Genomic DNA, 19,502 nt, shown 5'->3' with positions numbered 1-19,502 from the left:
GTAAGCATCAGCTGGTGCCTGCGCCCATCTACCCATCTTTACCTACTCGTACTCAACCATCTTGACGCATGGCACCCACAATGTCGTCTATCGAAACATGGATAAAGCTGAAGCACTCAAGCTCCCGAATTGCTTTTTTCCTCACTTGAAACATCACGCTCATCATGTTTTGCCATGCCAAAGGCTGGAATAGCCTGATCTCGGGCGTGTTAGCGACAGCATGCATCAGCTTTGCTCTTGTGGCTCCATCTCTGGCAGACGAATTTCAGATGCCTCTGAGCTCCCATGCAGTCTCTGGATTGCAATGGAAGGAGTGTGGCGAGGCTAATAATCACACCCTCCAATGTGATTAGGCACCGCCTTTTGGGATATTATGAGCCGAGCTGACACGGTTGGAAGGTTCCCGGCTGGATGTCCCCATGGATCATTTCAGTCAACCGTCTGAAAAGACCTTCTCGATACCCATCATCAGAATGCTGGCCAAAAATGCATCTGCTAGTGGAGATCGGCACATTTTTCTAAATCCCGGGGGACCCGGAGGTATGCCGAGACCTCAGTTTGCGTAACATGTGCTGATATGCTGTAGCCAGTGGAGTCGGCTTTCTTCGGGGATCTGCTTCGGATCTAAATACGCTCATCGGGGAAGGCTTCCACTTGCTGAGTTTCGACCCTCGTGGTGTAGGTGGATCTATACCGCAAGCCGTTTGCTACTCAGGCAATGCCCAACGAGCTGCTGCATTGACCAGCAACCCTTGGGACCTTGAGTTCCAAGCTGGTGAGATGTACACGAGGGCCGAGAATAAAGCAAAGGCATGTGAAGATATGACGGGCGCGTATGGAAAATACATCAATACTCCCCAGACAGCTTCGGACATGAACTCTATCCTCGACGCCATCGGGCAGCAGAAGATGTACTACTGGGGTCTCAGCTGTCTGTTCTCTCCCGTTTCCAAGGTCGTTAATTTGACTAACTTGCCTAGATGGAACCACACTCGGTCAAACATATGCGCAAATGTTCCCAGAGCGGGTCTCCCGAATGGTAATTGACGGTGTTAGTAATCAGGACGAATGGTATAATTCCTTTCTCTTTGAAGAGGAGTATATCGACACAGACGCCATCTTCACGGGCTTTGTCGTGGAATGTTTCAGAGCCGGAGAAGCTTGTCCGCTGAACTCAATCAAAGGAGAGCATTTCAAGTCGGCTGGGCAACTTGAATCATATATCGAGGACTTTTTACGCGCCCTAGATGAAGAGCCAATTCCCGTTTACTTGAACAGCACTAACTACGGAGCGATTACCCGAAGAAATCTAGTGTCCAACGGGATATTTTACGCCCTTTATAAGCCGAATACTTGGCCTCTTCTTGCAAAGAACCTGGCGGAGCTTCTGAACGGCAACACAACCGCTGCTTACAACGCATACTCCGAGTCATGGGTTCTGAAATATATTGTGGACGACTCGACTACCTTCATCGGGTTGAATGATAATCGAAAAACTGGGCAGGATGCTCCAGTCCACGGCATTACCCCAATCCGTAACCATACCATCTCAACACCGGAAATTTCCTTCTTGTTGTCGACATATAAAGTATCTGATATCTACGATCGGGCCTCGTGGTCGATTCCAACAACCCACAACTTCCACCCTCGGTACCACCCTGAATTCCCGCGGATAAGGACAGCCGAGCCAATACTGGTACTTTCAACTACCTGGGACCCCGTGTGTCCATTGGTATCTGCGAAAAAAGCCCAGGATAGCTTCGAAGGCGCTCGCCTGGTGGAGCAGAAATCCTATGGGCACTGTACTCTCAGCATGCCGTCACTGTGCACTGCAAAGCATTTGAGGCAGTATCTCAATGAGGGAATTCTCCCAGAAGCTGGCGCAACGTAGGATTTTACTCTTGTTCCAGCTTTGGTGGCTACATACTTACTAGGCAAGCAGGTGCGGTATCGACGCTGAGTATTTCCCATCCTCTGGAGTATCTGCGGCGTCTGTCTTGAGTATTGAAGAGGAGGATTTGCTTAGCAGTCTTCATGCATTGGCAACCAAAGATGTCTTCTTGGCAAGCGCTTGACAGAGACCGGTATTTACTGCTGGTTGCGGTTGTATGTACTAGGCTAGGTAGGGGAAGTGATCATACACGCGTGACTGAGAAACTATGATAGGGTTCGGTAAAGCACCTCCATTTGCTAGGTGAAGAACAAGATTTTACAGGCGGGTTGCGCATTGGTGGCTGATTCAATATGGTGATTGAATGATATTGTTAATGTGGTGTCACCATCTACTCGAGAAGGTCTATGAAATGCTGTCTGCGCCCCTCGCTCGTAAACAGGCTCTCGTATTCTGCGCGGGTGGGAGCGAAGATGCGTAGGAATTCCTTAGGGAAGAAGCCGGCACACTCCCAGTCAAGGAGCCACTTTATCTCGAGAGTGTCTGGGGCGACCAGCATGTTGTGATATGATAAATCCCCATGGCAGAGGACAAATGAGCGGCGGTCCTCGTCAGGGCCCATGTCAGAGGTCTTGACGGGCCAGTGCTCACGGCGGTCACCCTCAGTGATCCAGGGTGGCGGGATCACCGTGCCGTTCAGCCCTGTCTGGAAACTCTGCAACCCCTCCAAAGCAGGGTACAATGTCTCGCTCACGAGTCGGTCCGCGTTTGCCATGACCATATCCCGACACTGATTGCACTGGCCCTCAGTTGCGTGCCCGTGCTGGCCAGGAGTCATCAAGCACGCTGCACCAGCACCTATTCCGTTGACGATGTCGTACATTTCGATTCCGCTTGCCCACTCCAGTTTGAGATAGTGACCAAACTCTTCGCTAAAACCTCTTTCCAGGACCCGAGGTACTGGAATGTTCGTCTTCTCTCTGATGAGATCAAGGGCTGCGTGCTCATTCTTGATGCGCTCAGCGGGCCACAGCAAAGGAAGCATCAAATCTTCCCATCCAACTGGCAGGATGCCCTTGATGAAATAGTCGCCTTCCACCACGCCGTAGCGTTTTTGGGTGACCTTTGGGTGGAAAAATGTTAGCTTCCATGGCAAAAACTCGCTTGGGCCGATGAGTGTATGTAACCACTGGCGCTTACCTTGATCACTTTCATCACGACACTCTCGGAATCCGCCATACGTCTATATGGCGCTGAGCTGAAGTAAAATAGAATTATGACCAGGACTAGGCAAAGGAAGAATTTGGATAGGAGGGGAAAGCTGAAGTGATGTGTATACTTGTGATACTTAAGTGTATCCTGGGGAGTTGGGAGAACGAGGGCCCCGCTCCGTCTCTTGAGAGGCAGGACGAGTTTTGCGATCCGAGACATTAAACCGTTGGCAGCCCAACCAACATGCATGTATTCAACCAGCCAGTGCAACACTATGCCTTCTGTTCGCGCCTCTTTCTCCCACTGCGGCCCCTTTTCAAACTCTTCCCGAAGCCACCGCGGCCAGACACATGGTTCTCCTTGCCCACAACACTAAGCAATAGCTTCGCGTACGCCGCCGCTGTGGCGGCCGCATAGTTCTGCCAGGTGTCATTCTTGTGTCCATCACAGTAGTCGGAGATGCCTCGGATGACGAGGCAATCCACCGCGTTGACCACACCCGCAGCCTCCATCTCGAAGCACAGCACGCCATGCTCGCCCTCCAGCCAGTCGCGGAACTTGGAGCTTTTCACGACACGGTTGCCTGAGGCTATGGGCCCGTAGTGAATCTCGGGTGCGTCTGTCGGGCGTGGGATGCGCTGCTTCGCATGGGAGCCACCTGAGGGACATGCCTCTCGCGACCGGCACGCTGCGCAGAAGCTTTGGATCAGCACATCGAGCTTCTGTCCGGGGTGGGAATACCCGGGCAGGCGGGCGGATATCTCGCCGAGTTCAGGGCCCAACGGGTCAAATCGCAGACTCGGGTCAGAGCGTAGGATATTGATGGCGGTTGTTAGGACGCGTGGCGGGCCCCGCAAAGTTCCTGTCCGCTCAAAGGTGCCACCATCCATCTCCTTGCCCAGATCGTACTGGACGACCCCAGGGAACTTGCCTTTAGGGAGGCCGACCACCACATCCCCAAGCCGGATGTCGTTTTCCTCTGAGGGAACACCGCCGCCGATGCCAACCAGGAGGCAGAACCCGTGGTTGAGTGATGAGAAGCTGCGCACCATGTTGGACGCGACTGCGGCAGCCGAGTTGGTTCCGTATTCACCGGCCGGGAGACACGTCGCGACGACCATATGCTGAGCTATCTCGCCGAGCACATAGCTGTTGCTGTCCCTTGACCCTGTCTCAAGGCTATTGTGCTCGCAGGAAAAGACCGCCCTTACTGCCATCAGTTCTGCCGGTAATGCACAGATAATTCCCACCGTGTAATCTTCTCTACCGTGTTTTTCGTTTTTGATAGGAGCTGCAGACTTTGGCTTCGCGGTGCGAAAGTCGCTTGGAGACCTCATCAACTGAGCAATAGACCTTGGCCGAGATGTCTCAGACGCCGATCGTGTCAAGCTTGAGCCGATCCCGCTATCCTCAAACGAAGGTGAGTCTGCGCCGGCCTCTTTGGCCCCAGACGCTGCCGGTTCGAGCTGGCCTTCTTGAGGATGACCGATATCCCCCCATACCCACGAGAAATTGGAACTCTGTCCAAAAATAAGAGCTCCTTCACCTTGTAGTGGAATTGGGTGTCTTCTGGGGAGCAATCTCGTAGAGAGAGCTGACGGGTACAGGGTTTGGACTGGGTCGCAATGATCTTTTCCTAATGCACCTCTGCATCGACAGGTCCCCAGAATGGTCGTCGGGGTGTGCCATATCAGGTTGTCGCTGAGCCTAACATGACCATCCTCGTGGCTGCCATGCTCTTTGACCACCTCTCTCAGGTCAGAGAAGCAACTTGCGATGTAATACTTCTGCTTGGGCAGCTCAGCCCAGTATTCGCACATATCCGCATTGGTCGGCCGGATAATTTCGCCAAAACAGCGCCCAACCAATGTGACAGCGTGGATGGCTCTGGCGAAGTCAACCCATCCTTTGCCTGCAGCCTCAAGAATGGCCACGCGGGGGTACAACGGGTCGCGGTTCGTCGCTAGGTCCTCAAAGTCCCATCCCTCGAGATGGCTTCGCGGATTCCCACTTAAATTCCCGCCGCAGTCTCCCGCTATGTCGGTTTGATGATCGATCAACTTCTCCAAAATGTTGTAAAAATGGTCAATGCGGCTCTCGAGGAGAAGATATCCGTCTTTCTCGGGGTATAGCTTCAGCCCCAGGTTCTCGGGGTTGATCAGCACGTCAATGGCCGAGTCGGCTAGAAAGGGCGTTGTCGATTCTTTCAGGTCCTCGCTCTTGAAAAGAAACGCAGATTGAAACTTGTCGCTACTGTCATGTGCTAGGGATGCTCGCACTATGTGCAGCAGTGCACTCGTGCCGTTAATAAGCCAGCCTCGTTTGTCGTCCTCGTCCCATAGGAGCACGAACTTGGTGGATATCCACTTTAGTCTGGGGATATAGCCGTTGCGAGATACCTGAGTAGGGGTGTCCTTAGCACCAATTTTAAAAGCTGGACCACCCATGATCATACGCCCAGGGGAAACGAAGGTTTTGGCGAGGGCACAACCTGCGTGAGGCTTAGGGAGACCCGAGTGAGTGACCGGATGGTATCCTTCAGCTGAGCCTGTCATATATTCCAAGTCAGCAGCAATTTCCTGGTCAAATGTTTACAAGGAATGGCCTCACCGGCATAAAACCTAGCTTCTGAGCACCATCCTAGCACATGGCGGGAATTTTCCAGGCCTACACGGCCGATTTGTTGTTCTTGGTCCACGTTATCATCTAGGTAGGATATCCGGCTTCCATCCTTGTTGTAGATCATATGCCAGCAAATCACATCACCAATTTGCTTTGTCGGAACCAGCATCGTTGAAAAGCCCTTAATGTAGAGCTTGTCCCTGAATCGGTCGAGTCGCTGACTCCGAGCTAGTCCTGCCATCATGTTGAGAGGTATCTCCAGGCCGGTACTCCACTCAGGTCTCTGGGGAATGGGGTATCCCTTCACAATGACTGGGTTCTTGAAAATGTCGTGCCAGCACTGTCCATTGATAGGGCTGACGGTTAGTCCAATTTCTTCCATTTTAAATCCAATCTTGCAGGTGATATCGGTTAATGACTGCTGGAGCAGAGGTTGACGTGCTATCTCTGTGTTCTGAAGGATATCGGTGATGATTGGTGTGGAATAGACGAGTCCGTGCTGCCTCGGGGACGCCCTTAAAGCAGCCCCAATCCAGGCAAGCTGTTCTCCAATTTCGACGATAGATGCCGCGACACCTTTGACTTCCGCTATGAAACTTGACCCGCTGAACCACCCGCTGAGCGTTGTTCCGTCCGATAGTTCACCTAGTAGGCAGTTATGTAAGCAGAACAGTGAGATATGCCTTCACAATTACACTTACACTGCTGCGAATGCGTCTTTTTGCCTTTGAGAGCCCTTTTAACCAGTCCAAGTGTGGTCGCCCCTGCTGAAGGCCATGTTTGGTTCATATATTGGGCACAAGTTGCCGCCTGTGCATCCGAACAAGACCCGGTCAGGGTGATGACACCCTCCAACACCTCGTCTGGTCGTGTTACATATCCCTGAGTGGCGAAGAAACTAAGAATATCCAAGTCGAGCTCAAATCTGGCACTGTAACTCTGTGGAGATACCTTCCTACTGATCTTGCGAGTTGATGGGAGCGAGGACATGATCTTATCTCCGATTACTCGCATGCTATTTGGTTCTGTCGGAATGAGGTGAAATTCCTTTCGTAATCGAGATAGCAACCATGTGTACGCATCGGTATTGAAAACAAACTCTCGATAGGCAAGAAGCCAGCTCTCGGGCACATCCTCATGTCCGTTCGTGTTTGTGTACGCGTCATCCTCATCCTCGTTTTCGGTTGTGTACGGATCTTTCTCGTCCTCAGTATTGTTGGCGTATGGAGTTTGCGGATATTCCAGTTTTTCTGGTCCTTCTTCTAGTCGATGGCCTTCGAGGCTTCCTGCCGAATCCCAGCGGTCCATAAGTTCCTTTAAAGACATAGCATCCGAGCTATATGTGTCTTTATCAATCTCGTCATTCTCCTGATTGAAACTTATATCTGTAAAAGTCGCAGAAATTTCACTAGTGCTGTTAGAATGGCCCATATAAACAACCACGGTTATTATGATCAGAGTACTGAGCACTTCCTCTCAATATCCGTAAAGACTTTTGAGTCGACTGGGGGCTTTGATCTACAAGTGTATAGTTTACTCACCGTCTATACCTGTGCACAAAAGCCATAACATCTCTGTGCATTTGCGTAGGGGCATGGTGTCCAAGCCTCAATGCGAAGGCTTTGAGAATATCGGGCAAAATTGCCGAAACCCGGTTCTGCGTCTCTTTCTCCACATGAAGCATCATAGCTTCACTAGCCAAATAATTTGCCAGTTCCGATATATAGCTCCTCTGTCTCGAAAATGACGTGCTTGACGTGTTGGAATACTCGCTAGCAGTGTCACTAGTGTCCTGGTCGGCGAGCTCTTGTTCAGACTGGGAAGCAACCTGGTCTCCAGATTTACTCCGCTCGCTATCCATTGCAGATGCTGATCCGTATCCCGAGTCTGTAGGAGCAAGTGGTATGGTTCTCTGTAACGTTTCGTCTTCACCATGGGTATCTGATGGCTGCCTGGGGGTTTGGCCTTGTCCCGTAGACTCTTCCTGCTCTTGAGACTCCATTCCATGGCGGAGAGACTCGTCTGCAACAGGGGATGTGCTGCAAACCTGGTGTTGCCCGAGTTCTTCGAGTAGGTCCACCTCTTCAGGGAAAGCCCTATGAGTTGTCATCTTGACAGCCAACTCTGACCGCTCTTCTTCGTCGTCCAAAGGATAAATTTTAACATAGTCGTTGAGGGTAACATTGGGTTCGTGGTTATCCCGTCTACAATGGTGCCCACCGTGATTCTGCTTCATCCAGCATCTGTCGTAGGCTTTCTTAACAATACGAAAATCGTCCACATGGACCTCTCCAATGAACCAAACAGGCATATTATGCTCGATAGCGGATATACTGGCGTAATTGACGCGTGACTCTCTGGCAAGTGTTTCGGCGCCTTTGTACATGGTGGCTCGGACCGGTTGATAGCCTAGAGGCGGCTCGCCAGATAGACTCTTTGGCGTTTTTCTTTCATCGTAAATGATTCCATGCTTATGGGGTCTGACGCCTGCTTGTGAGCAAGCTTTACCCTCGTAGGTCATAATTGGTCTGAGAATACATCTAAGTCAGCTGCCGCCCTCAGACGTCTGCTATACTCTCCTATAATAATAACTTACACGCATTGCGAGTGTCCGTAGTCAGTTGCAATTATAACGAAGCGCCTAAAGCCTAAGTAGACAAGCTCACTTAGCTTGTATCCTTCTTTTCCGCCAGCTATGGGGCTTTTCGGCCCAGACCAATATGTTTTAAAGATCTAATTTGGATGTTAGTATGCTTGTTTAGCTAAGGACCTTATCTTACTACTTTTCCTGGCCTAAACTCGTACGTGGGATGTACTTCATACCCTAGGGCTGATTAGCTTCAAATGATGTTACAGTTTGCCTATCTTACGCTGATCTAACTGCCCATCGGAAGGCTGTTCAGGATACTGCTGCTGAACATCCTCAGTTGCCTGATAATTCTCTTGCGCTTTGTACTCCTCTCCTGGGGGATCTAGTTCTGGTTAGTGACATTACAGGTTACCGTTGAGGGGAGCACTCGAACTTTGGTCATCCTTGAGGTCCCGCAAATACTTTTCCTCCCATACATGTATCCAGTCGGACAATTCCTCCGTTCGAGAGCTGTTACTCTTGGCGCCCATGGTGGATTATAGCATCTCAAGTTCCATAAAAGTGAACTTTGGGGAATAGCGAAAGACGAAAACCAAGGATGGATTTTGGAACCTCGAGGACCCTTCGCTGTTGCTAGTCCTTGAGCGAGCGAAAGACGGGAAATTTTGGCCGGGGGATTTTTTTTAGAAGGCTGCTGAACGTGGTGGAAGTGCAGGAGGGGGAGCATCAATACATGTACATATATACAGAAGGGTCGAGCTACCTCAACATGCCCACCTCGACCCCTCACAGGCAGCTGACAGTGTGATAACTGGACTTTTGATTCGGCGACGAGGAGGAGCTGAATACAGACAGTGCTGCAAGGTGGCCATTACGGGCTTTCACAGATGGGTTGCGCAAGTGATTGGCCAGAGTAGTGAGAATGTGGTGTGGTCCGCATGTACATTCACGAGGCGCGGCGGAGAAGTTTTGGGTCATGAGAAAGTTATGAGAAATTCGGAGCCCAGATAGAAATTCACTTTGATGGTCATTAACAAGCCATGAACCTAGTTATTCAAGTTGCCGTGTGGATAGAACTAGAGGCTGTACGTGACAGGTTTTTTTTGCTACTGTCGGATGTACCGCATTGCCTTGGTGTTGGGTGTTGGGTGCTGGGTGTTGTGTCTCTTGTGACGTTTCCCGCGTCAGCTGCACCCCTCGCGCCTCCATCCAATCAACTCACAATTGTTTGAGCACAAGTAAACAATGAAAGGTTCGACCTGCCCGACTGGGTTTAAAAAGACGCACCATCGATCCAGCTCTGCAGCCCCTGGGTGGCCTCGGCGTCGGGCGAGACGGGTCAAGAAAACATGACATGACATAGTGATCTAGTAGACCGTACCCCAATGGTCTATTCGGTCACATTGCATTCTGTCTGCTGCCCTTGTGCATGTTTCCAATTCATGGCGGTGACACACATATATTGTCTCCAGAAACTGTAGATTCTCTAATTTCAATAGTTCTACAATGAATTCATACATAGTACATCATTGTCGTGGCTTTCACGACGACTCTAGGTATTGTTCAAAGGAAGACTAACACTAAAAACTCTTGCCGCGCCATCAATAACCGCCAGTGTCATGTCAACAGAGTTACCATATTCCACGGAGTAAATATAGTGAGTCTGAGTTTAGGTACTATATATGCCTATGCCAAGGTTATAACCTGGAAGTCAGTCTTATATTAATCTTTATAGCGGCTGTAAGTCCTTTCACGACTGGTAGATGTACTCGCAAGCTACCCTATGCTACTTGTCCCAGAACAGCGCCTCACTAATGTGGACAATGGCATGCCGCTGGAGTATCAGATTATTCACCCTGTCTTTTACGGATTCGAAATACCCTACATCATGTTGATTTTGAATTCGCCTTGTAAATATCGGCGTCTGCCAACAAACATGAAGTTAGAAAGTTCAACAAGTTCTACCTGCCGAACTAAATCTCCCACTGAAGGATTACAAAACATGATGTCCTTAGTTACCCCAGACTTCCGGACCAGGATAAGGATACGCCCCCGTATCACCATACATATCCCAAGCCAGGCCAGGATCGCTGAGCGAGTACGCCCCAGGGAACGAGACCAGCGACGACGGGCTGCCGGACCCGCTGCCCGAGACCTCGAGCTGTGCGCATGCAATGTAGAACTGGGGCGCGCCAGCAATGTGCAGGGCGATGTGTTCGGCCCGCAGCAGGTAGTTGCCGGGGCTGAGGCTGCTGGGGATGGTGGTGAAGAACTCGGACATGTTGGTCTCAAAGGGCGGCGACTCGTCGGGCACGTTGCCCGTCTGGTCGATCTTGAACCAGACGTCGCCGGAGGGCGACCACGAGTCGACGTCCTCGCCGTCGGGCACGCGCGCCATGTAGAAGATCAGGGGGCCTGGGTGGCCCATGCTGTTGCTCGACGTGAAGCCGATTTCGCTGCCGGCGGCGATGGGCAGGACGCCCGCGGCGGGGCGGCCGGACTTTTCGAAGCAGGTCATCTCGCTGGAGGAGACATCTTCGACGGGGTAGGCGTTGGGGTTGTTGGCCGTTTCACGGATGAATTCCCACTGCTCCGACGTGGTCCCGTCGACGATGGTTTGGTAGAAGAAGTCTGTAGGTTCCGTGGTCAGCACCTTGTAAGAACGACATGCCCATTAGTTTCAGAATAGGCCCGGAAATCTTACAGTGGCCCAGGGCTGCGGGAGCCATCAGGGCGACGAGGGCGGCGGTCTTCATGATGGGCACAAATATTGCGTGGGTGATGGCTGATGGCGATGGTGGTTGTATGGTTGATAGCGTAAGGGCGAACGGCTCAAGGGCACAGGTTTATGTATGTCATCTTCATAGAATCGCCATCGTACCTTGTTCTCGTCCATTATATTAAATCTCTATTTTGAGCGGCCATGATGCTTCCTGGTTTGCCAATATGGGCAGGTAATATAATCGAGGAGGGAAGTTTAGCCTCCGTACCTTGTTTAGGGCAATCGATCGACCATCTCTTGGCAACCCTCGCCATGACACCACCATCGCCCAGAATCAATCCTCGGATTGGCCACTTCCATAGTCCATGTAATATAATAAGCTGGTTGAAAGTTGAGAAAATGCGGGGACCGGGGCAGTGCATGCCGCCTGGGCATGCTTCACAATGATGCTGTGGATGTCAGATCCGACACCATTCCACGAATTGGATCGTGAGCAAGATCCAGGATTGGGATTCCGAAACACGTGGGGGCCGACAGACGCACAGGACCATCTCGGCCTTGGTTGCATGTATATATTATTATATAAGTTCATCGTAGCTTGTCATCTCAGCTCGCTCCCGAAACCAATCACTTATTTCATGATGCTGGTGCGCATGCCATGGTCCTGGAGGTGCTTGGTGAACTTCTCCTCCTCCTCAAGAAGATGGTTCTCCTCTCCGACAGGCCCCTGGGTCGGGTACAGCGCCTGCAGAGGCACGTCGCGCACGCTGACGGTCGCCTCTCCCCGCTTGCCCACCAGCATGGTCTCGAGGATGTTGCCGTCGCCGTACTGCGCCTCGGTGAGGATCCTCATCATGACAGCGGCGCACTGGTCGGGGGTGAGGGTCAGGTCGTCGGCGCGGACTCGGTCGCGGCAGTACTCGGGGTGGAAGATGGGGGTCTGCACGAGGACGGATTGGATTAGCACTGATTTCCCACAAGCTCAACGCAAAGGGATGTACTAACGTAGACAGCACCAGGGCAGATGGCCGCGTTGCGGATGTTGAAGCGGCTCCGCAGGTTGGCCAGCGACTTGACCATGCTGACGATGGCGGCCTTGCTGGCAAAGTACAGGGGCGACTGCAGCGAGTGGACGTAGCCGCCCAGGCTGGCAATCCACAGCAGGTTGCCCTGGACATTGCGGTTCTCAAGCCAGTAGTCGACGGCGATCTGGGCCAGGCGGATGGGGCCCATGGTGTTGACGGAGAAGGTCTTGTACACGCCGGGGCTGGCATCCTCCTTGTCCTCGGCCAGGGGGGAGATACCGGGCGAGTTCCAGAAGGTGCTGGAGGGGGGCTCGTAGATGCCCGCGCCGTTGCAGACAATGTCAACGCGGCCGAACTTGTCGAGGGCAGCCTTCCACAGAGCCGAGATCTGGGCCCAGTCGCTGATATCGGTCTGCTGGAAGGTCGCCGTGGGCTGTCCCTCGGCGGTCGTCGTCCACTCGTCAAGAAGGGCCTGAGCCTCGGGACGGAGCTTGATATCCGCCATCATGACGGTGCAGCCGCCCTCGAGGAGCTGCCTGGTGAAGGATTGGCAGATGCCTCAAGTCTGGTCAGCTCTCGGCATGCGTCATCTAGATCGGAGACTTATCATCCACCCCCACAGAGTGACATACCAGATCCAGCACCGGTCACAATGGCATACTTTCCCTTGATGTCGTAGGCGGACATGGTGGCGGCAGACAACGAGGCAGACAAGGTGTAAGGGGGTTCGGTGTTTACAGGGCAAGGTACAGAGCAAGCGAGGAGATGGAACAAGGTTTAATCAAGACGCACAAGAGCAAGGGGACGCACATGGTAATATTTATCCGTACTTTACATGCAGTACGGATACTAGTCGTGGATAATAGTAGAGCCCCCGCCCCCTCTCGTTCGGACGCTGGACGTCAGATTGGGGACCGGTAGTTCAGCGACGCATGATACGAGTACGCTTCGAGCCATATCTCTGGGTTGAACGAGTCATGTCAAAAAAAAAACATATCCGACTGTCCAAGACAAGGATCAGGCGCCTACACCGCAAGTCGGAGTCCACAAGGTGATGCTGCCGTTCTGGTGGCTCGCTCGAGTGACACTGACAGGCTGGCATCATCCATCCAGGAACTGACAGATGGGAGTCATGGGACTACGTACCTATCCATGGGATGATGGGACACCGCGGATCTCGCCCAACAAGCGACGGACGACAGGCGCTCAGCCAAGAGGCTACTGAAGACGAGCCAGGGACGGCCCTCGACGCCATCGCCACGGACAACTCGGGTCTCCAGGACTCGTGTGTCTGGCTGGAGGTTTCCACACGACTTTACCTTAAGAGGCCAAGGGGACTGTTTTGGGGACCGCTCTGATATCCACATAAGTGGGCTGAGGTCATCCTGATTCCTGGTTGCTGGTCCCCTGGACCCTTGGCAGTGGCCTCTTTTTTGATGCGGTCTCCATGATGCCCCCACAGCTAAGCTCACCAACGCCCCAGATTAAAATAACAGCTCCATCGCCGCCTTTTCCTGTCCTTCATCATGTCAATAGTTTGACATTTCGCATTGAATATATGTGGTATGGACACACATATTTGTGGCTCGGGCTCATACACCTGCTTTACAGACTCATAATCTGGTAATACTATGTAATAATCGCCTGGATCGTCATGGAACCCAAGCTGTCGGATTCCCCACGTTTATACCCAGCCCGGTGCAATCCTTGATTTGTTGCGGGGCTGAGGCAAAGGGAAACGGATACAACTACGGATATTACTTCGTACAAGACAGGTACATACATAGTAGTATCTCTGGAAGTCGGCAACTACTGTGTATGTATCTGGCCATAATACTCGTACTACGAAGTACCACGCATGGGTATTCCTAGGGTACTTCTATGGTACACATTTGATCCCGTGACAAGCAATCAGCTCCCTGGGTTGTAACGGTCTCATCCTATGCAGGGGTCTGATGTATGAGTCCCCGCAGAGAATATGATTTGTCTGATTTGCTGACACCGCTGGTGGCCTGGCAGAATTACACGGCAGTTACGGATAGGTGTTTGCCTCTTGCTGCCCAAGAGAAACGGTCTCGGTTATGGCGCAATGTCATTATTTGTTCAGGAGGGGCAGATTTGCTACCGTAGATACAACGTTAATAAGGAACCTACAGAGCAGGGGGGGCATGAGTGTATTATTTCTTTGGTAAATGATGGACGCTTCAATCTGATAATACCTGACGAGCGGGCTTCCAGCCAATGACCCGATTCGAAGAATGGCGCAGAACAGTTCTTGTGTGAGTGTCCCATGACATAGGTGTTGTATCTCGGATGTTCACCGCAATCGCGCACGCTCACCACGCCACAATTGTCTGCCTGCTGCATAAAAGACTTGACATTTATTAGCGCACGGCAAGTTCCATTAGCAAGAGGTGTGTGTGGGCACATACTAAATCAGCCAGCTACGTAAGAGGCAAACGCACCTTTAGACCATCCGTATCCGTACCGGCCGTTGACACTCCCGTGCGGGACGAGGCGACTAGGCTCTTGGCAGGCTCAGGGCGAGGATTCAAATTGCACAGACAAACGAGAATGTATTGCGAGCCTGTCAGTACGTACAGAGGTACTCGTATACAAACCCCGGCTTCTGGGCATGGCCCAATTCCCCCGGCAGCAGACCCGACCTCCCGGCACCAGCCACACAAGTTGATAAGATGGAAGATTGGTGGCCCAACCCTCGGGGAATGGGGGCTACTGGGTCCCGACACAAGGGATTGTTTCAGGGACAAAATTCCACTTGCCAGGTATTATTATGTATAATATGACGAGTCTGATGGCATGAATAACCTGACCTGCCAGAGGCGCGGCCAGAGCAACTCACGTTACTCAACCGCAACCGCTGACGGCGATGATTTTCACTTTTGCTTCCTAGTCATAGTACTCGTAGGGATTAGCAGGTGTCTGTGCCCCCCAGCGCGAGCTAACTCTGCGGATGGAGTTTCCTGCCTGAGGTGAGGGTCATTCAAAACGGGGATATCCTGCTGCTCTACGTATCTATCTGTTTTCTTCTTTTCTTGGCTCGCAATCAGCCTCATTTGTACTCAGCATCGAAGGCAGCCAGCTCCGAATTCGTCCATCATGGCAGACATGCCGCCCTGGGAGGCGGTCGAACCTAAAGGCCTCGCCGCCTCGATTCTCGGAGTCACAATCACCTTCACAATCCTGTGTATCGCCATTATCGGGCTTCGCATATGGATCCGTCTCACCACGGGGGGATTTGGCATTGACGACTGGCTTATGTGTATTGGTACAGTATGTTTGGGAGGCTACGGAACTGCGGTAGCGCGCATGGAGGTTGACGAATCTTTGACAATAGGTCATCAACTTTGTACACAACGGCTTTGTCCTCTATGGCTGCTTCACCGGCATAGGGACTCGAGACTCCGTGCTCGCAGGGTATAGCCCTCTGGTCTCGATGGAGGGCGCAAAAGTAGGTCACCGAATTCCCAGGTATCAGCAATAGTTCTCCCTGGAAGCGGAGCTGACATGGACTCCCGCCCAACTTAGGTGGTGGTGTTTTGGCAAATCTTCTACGTCTCTGGCTCCGTCTTTATCAAGGCATCAATTTGCGCCCAGCTCATGCGCATCGCAACACGGCGCCTGTACAAGATCATCATGTGGGTTCTTATTGGCGTCTCGACAGTCACGACTGCTGTTGCCATCACCGCGGTCCTGATCCGGTGCAAGCCCGTTTCGGCATCATGGACTCAGGAGGGCAAATGCATCGATCAGAATATCATCATCGTCCTCACCTACGTGGTCTCTGGCGTGAATATTGCCACGGATTGGGTGGTCGCCATTCTCCCGGCCTTTATTCTCTGGAACCTCCAGATGAGGGCAACTCTGAAGAGAATGGCTGGGCTGGTCATGGGCCTTGGTGTTTTGTGAGTGGCCGCTCTGAATGCGTGTAACACGGGGTGCAGACTCTTTGCTAACACATGTTGGTACTTTTGCAGGGCGTCGGTTGCGACCATCATCAGGATGCCGTATTCCTCAGCATACGCGAATCCACACGACCTCCTGTGTAGGCGGTCCCGATTTTACTTGACTTCCATCATGAGACACATGGACTGACACGCTCAATTCTAGACAACGTTGGAAACATCATCCTCTGGACCGTTATCGAGTGCGACCTGGGTATCATTGCCGGCTCAATGCCCATGCTCCGAAAGCTCATCAAGAGCCTCGCCCGCGATGAAAGCTCGTACGCGCACAGCTCGAGCAACAACATCGATCTCGTCACGTTTGGACGGATCCAGGGAAAGCACCACCCTATCCACGACGCCGATATCTCAGTGACGGTTGCGGCGAGCGATGAGAACGACCGGGACAGCGGACACAGCGGACACAGCGGCAAAGATGATACGAGCAGCACGAAGCAGATGATACGGGTCATGAGGACATTTAACCAGTCGTCTACCAGGGGAGAAGGGGAGTTTCAAAAAATCAAAGACTAATGACAAGCTTTTATGATCGAAAAACTCTTGTTCCGACCGGAGGGCAAGGGGCTTGTTGTTACGGGGGATAGCCCTCTGTGGGCATGACTGGTAGTCCGAGACACCTGTGGCAGGCACCCCGTGTCTCTTCGTTTTCTTCATTTGCAACTCCCGATACCCAATGCATACATAGCGTCTGTCTTTTTATGGCGGTTGTTCAAGAAGGGTACCAGCTACCGAAGAGCTATGCTAGACCCTTGGCGTCTGCAGTTGAATATAGAACCCTACATAATATTATTTCTACCACTTTACCCTGCAACACTTTTGAAAGAACAACTAACGAGAAGAATAGAACACAGAAAATGGCTCTGTGAATATTCTGGGAACACTACCTCACTGCTCCCTTTGTCTCGAGATTATTCAGCGAATCAGCCACAGTGAACGCAGCTAGTCTTGCTGTCCTCGGGAAGGGAAGTCAGCCACGAGAACAAGCACCCGCCAGGTCACCACCAGCACTGGCGACAGCAAAGAATAGAAGACTTCCTAGCAAAAGGACTCTATATGGGTATGGGATCTACGAGCAGACACACAAAATTATTCACCAACTATCGTGTGATACAGTTCGACAGCCCTTCCCTCCAATGTACTGACGCGTCTCGGCTTCGTCATTGACCACACACGGTGGATTGGCCACAAGTGCTTCATTGCCCTCGAACTTCAACACCCGGTCAGGATCGATGAGTACCACATTCCTGCCCGATTCCATCAGACGATGAATACTCTCGCGGATGACGCGCTGCGCCGAAGAGTTGAGGGAATAGGCATGTCTGAAGGCAAAGATGACGGCACAGGCATCGATATGGCGTCCAGACCCAGGGTCCTCGGGATTCGGGCCCGTCAGCTCACGCACGATGGCTCGCGTAAGGCGTTCTGCGCCTACGAAACGGACAGCGCCTCGCACGTCGAAGACGGGGATCACCTGCTCGCACTCGTGGGGCTGGTGGGCGCCGCCGGAGATGGTCATGGAGCAGGTGCGCACGCTGGCTAGGCCGATCTGGCTGATGTCCATCATGTGCAGGCCCATGTAGGACGAGAGCTCCTCGCAGATGGCGACTCCCCGTACGCTGTTCCCACGCTCGTCCAGCCTGGGCGAGAAGACGGCCAGGCCGACCTGGCCGGGGAGTGCACCTATGATGCCTCCGGCTACGCCGCTCTTGGCAGGTATCCCGACTCTCGAGACCCAGTCCCCAGCAGCGTCATACATGCCACATGTGGTCATCACAGACAGGACCTGGCGGCAGCTTTCGGCGGGCATGATGGCCTCACCAGTGACCGGGTTCACGCCAGTGTTGGCCAGAGTGGATGCCATGGTCGCCAGGTCGCGCACGTTGGCATTGATGGAGCACTGGCGGATGTACCCACGCACCACCTCCTGTGGGTCGCACTCGATGATTCCCGCTGCCTTGAGCATGTAGCCCAGGCCCATGTTGCGATAGCCGTCCTTGAGCTCGGCCTCGTAGACGGCTTCGTCGACGTGCAGCTGCCGACCCGCCAGCCGCGACAGCGCCTCCAATATGTGATCGGTCCTCTGCTCCGCTGTGGCATTTGGGCCCACGACCAGCGAGTGCGTGGCAATGGCACCGGCATTGATCATGGGGTTCATGGGCCGGTTGGTGCCTCGCTGCAGCGACAGCTTGTTGAAGCCGCCGCCGGATGGCTCCACGCCGATCTTCTCCAGGACACGCGGCAGCCCCATGTCTTCAATGGCCAGCGCGTAGACAAAGGCCTTGGAGATGGACTGGATCGAGAACTCGACTTGGTCGTCCCCAGCCGAGTACAGGTTGCCGTCTACCGTCGTGAGCGCCACGGCCAGCTTGGACGGGTCTGCCTCGGCCAGCACGTCGATGTAGCCCGCCACCTCGCCTGATTCGTCCGCGCGGGCATCTTCCAGGACCTGCTTGAGGTAGTCTGGGATTGGGGATTTCATTGTGCTTGATGGTGAGATGCAATGTTGTCTAGCAGGATTGGTGAGTTTAACCCAGGGTCAGTTTTGGCTTTCGCTAATCAATCGACGCAAGTGCTCCCTCCCAAGACAAGTTATCCGCTTCCATATGAAGCTTAATTTAATTGAATACGCGGCGTGAAGCTTAACCGACCCCACCCGAGACCCAAACCCATATCTCGAGATCTCGAGGGCGTGTATATCTAGATCTGGAACGTGTTCAAGATCTCCCATGTGTGGCGCACTGGCTGCTTTGTTTCCGAGACTCAGAACATTGCCGAACCCTGATTGACATCTCGCAACATCGCAATCCTCTGTGTATACCCTGAAATAAACCCCACGAAGAACGGCCTGATGATTTGCGCCTATGGGCGACTCCTATTGCGCCGCATAGACGGTCTGGGGAGTCGTGAGAGCGGTGAGGGGGAAGCATCTTTGAGTCTAGATCTCCAATACCTGCAGTGGGGGTCGCAATTTTGTTTGCATGCCCTCTCGGATGGCTCCGTCCCAATAGGAATCAAGAGCCCGTCTTCTATGCCTGTTCAAGATCCTAAGCGTTTCTTCATCTCTCTCTGCCCCATCGCTTCGCGAAGAATAGTGGTGCACTACGCTCTTTTCCATTTCAACCAAGGCAGGCGGTACGACGAATGCCGCCCTGTTGTTCTTCATCTTAGCTGGCTCTTCGTTTTTTGCATATTGTTGTACATATTTAACCAACATTTAAAATGGTAGTGGTACATTTCAAGGAGGTGTCAGCAATGGTCAGTGACAAGGGAGCAACGGGGGGTTGGTAAGATTAATATCATCTGGAGCGGGGTAGAAGAAGTGTTAAACATGTTGGATGGATAAAGACATGATTAAGCAGTGGCATAGGCTATACTACCCCTCACGCGGAGTCTCCGACCATGCCCATGTTCATGTTCATGTAATCATACTTATATGCCCTGTTCTCAACTTCTC

General features: G+C 52.5%; 6 protein-coding genes across 6 annotated transcripts; 1 reads left to right on the top strand and 5 right to left on the bottom strand.

Moving 5' to 3' along the window:
- Window positions 1-2,282: 2,282 nt before the first annotated feature.
- ACO1O0_008573 (uncharacterized protein) lies at window positions 2,283-3,130 on the bottom strand (the record flags this gene model as incomplete). The annotated part of the gene is made up of 2 exons (XM_083197937.1): window positions 2,283-3,014; window positions 3,092-3,130. 2 exons carry the CDS (start codon window positions 3,128-3,130, stop codon window positions 2,283-2,285), a joined length of 771 nt encoding a protein of 256 aa, XP_083045672.1.
- A 245-nt stretch (window positions 3,131-3,375) lies between these two features.
- On the bottom strand, window positions 3,376-6,107 carry ACO1O0_008572 (uncharacterized protein; the record flags this gene model as incomplete). Its single annotated transcript, XM_083197936.1, has 4 exons — window positions 3,376-4,623; window positions 4,816-5,502; window positions 5,559-5,651; window positions 5,775-6,107. The coding sequence occupies 4 exons, from the start codon at window positions 6,105-6,107 to the stop codon at window positions 3,376-3,378; spliced, it is 2,361 nt and encodes a 786-aa protein (XP_083045671.1).
- Window positions 6,108-10,326: 4,219 nt separating this feature from the next.
- Window positions 10,327-11,071, bottom strand: ACO1O0_008571 (lytic polysaccharide monooxygenase auxiliary activity family 9 protein; the record flags this gene model as incomplete). The annotated part of the gene is made up of 2 exons (XM_083197935.1): window positions 10,327-10,946; window positions 11,020-11,071. 2 exons carry the CDS (start codon window positions 11,069-11,071, stop codon window positions 10,327-10,329), a joined length of 672 nt encoding a protein of 223 aa, XP_083045670.1.
- Window positions 11,072-11,668: 597 nt separating this feature from the next.
- Window positions 11,669-12,749, bottom strand: ACO1O0_008570 (uncharacterized protein; the record flags this gene model as incomplete). The annotated part of the gene is made up of 3 exons (XM_083197934.1): window positions 11,669-11,977; window positions 12,043-12,620; window positions 12,695-12,749. The coding sequence occupies 3 exons, from the start codon at window positions 12,747-12,749 to the stop codon at window positions 11,669-11,671; spliced, it is 942 nt and encodes a 313-aa protein (XP_083045669.1).
- A 2,433-nt stretch (window positions 12,750-15,182) lies between these two features.
- ACO1O0_008569 (uncharacterized protein) lies at window positions 15,183-16,561 on the top strand (the record flags this gene model as incomplete). Its single annotated transcript, XM_083197933.1, has 4 exons — window positions 15,183-15,356; window positions 15,421-15,534; window positions 15,612-15,981; window positions 16,194-16,561. 4 exons carry the CDS (start codon window positions 15,183-15,185, stop codon window positions 16,559-16,561), a joined length of 1,026 nt encoding a protein of 341 aa, XP_083045668.1.
- Window positions 16,562-17,138: 577 nt separating this feature from the next.
- Window positions 17,139-18,527, bottom strand: ACO1O0_008568 (glutaminase; the record flags this gene model as incomplete). Its single annotated transcript, XM_083197932.1, has 1 exon — window positions 17,139-18,527. One exon carries the CDS (start codon window positions 18,525-18,527, stop codon window positions 17,139-17,141), a length of 1,389 nt encoding a protein of 462 aa, XP_083045667.1.
- Between the last annotated feature and the right edge of the window lie 975 nt (window positions 18,528-19,502).

Source organism: Amphichorda felina (assembly GCF_050947745.1).
Source record: "Amphichorda felina strain 45539 chromosome Unknown scaffold_9, whole genome shotgun sequence".
NCBI classification, from domain to species: domain Eukaryota; kingdom Fungi; phylum Ascomycota; class Sordariomycetes; order Hypocreales; family Bionectriaceae; genus Amphichorda; species Amphichorda felina.
This window is presented reverse-complemented; position numbering and strand designations above follow the sequence as displayed.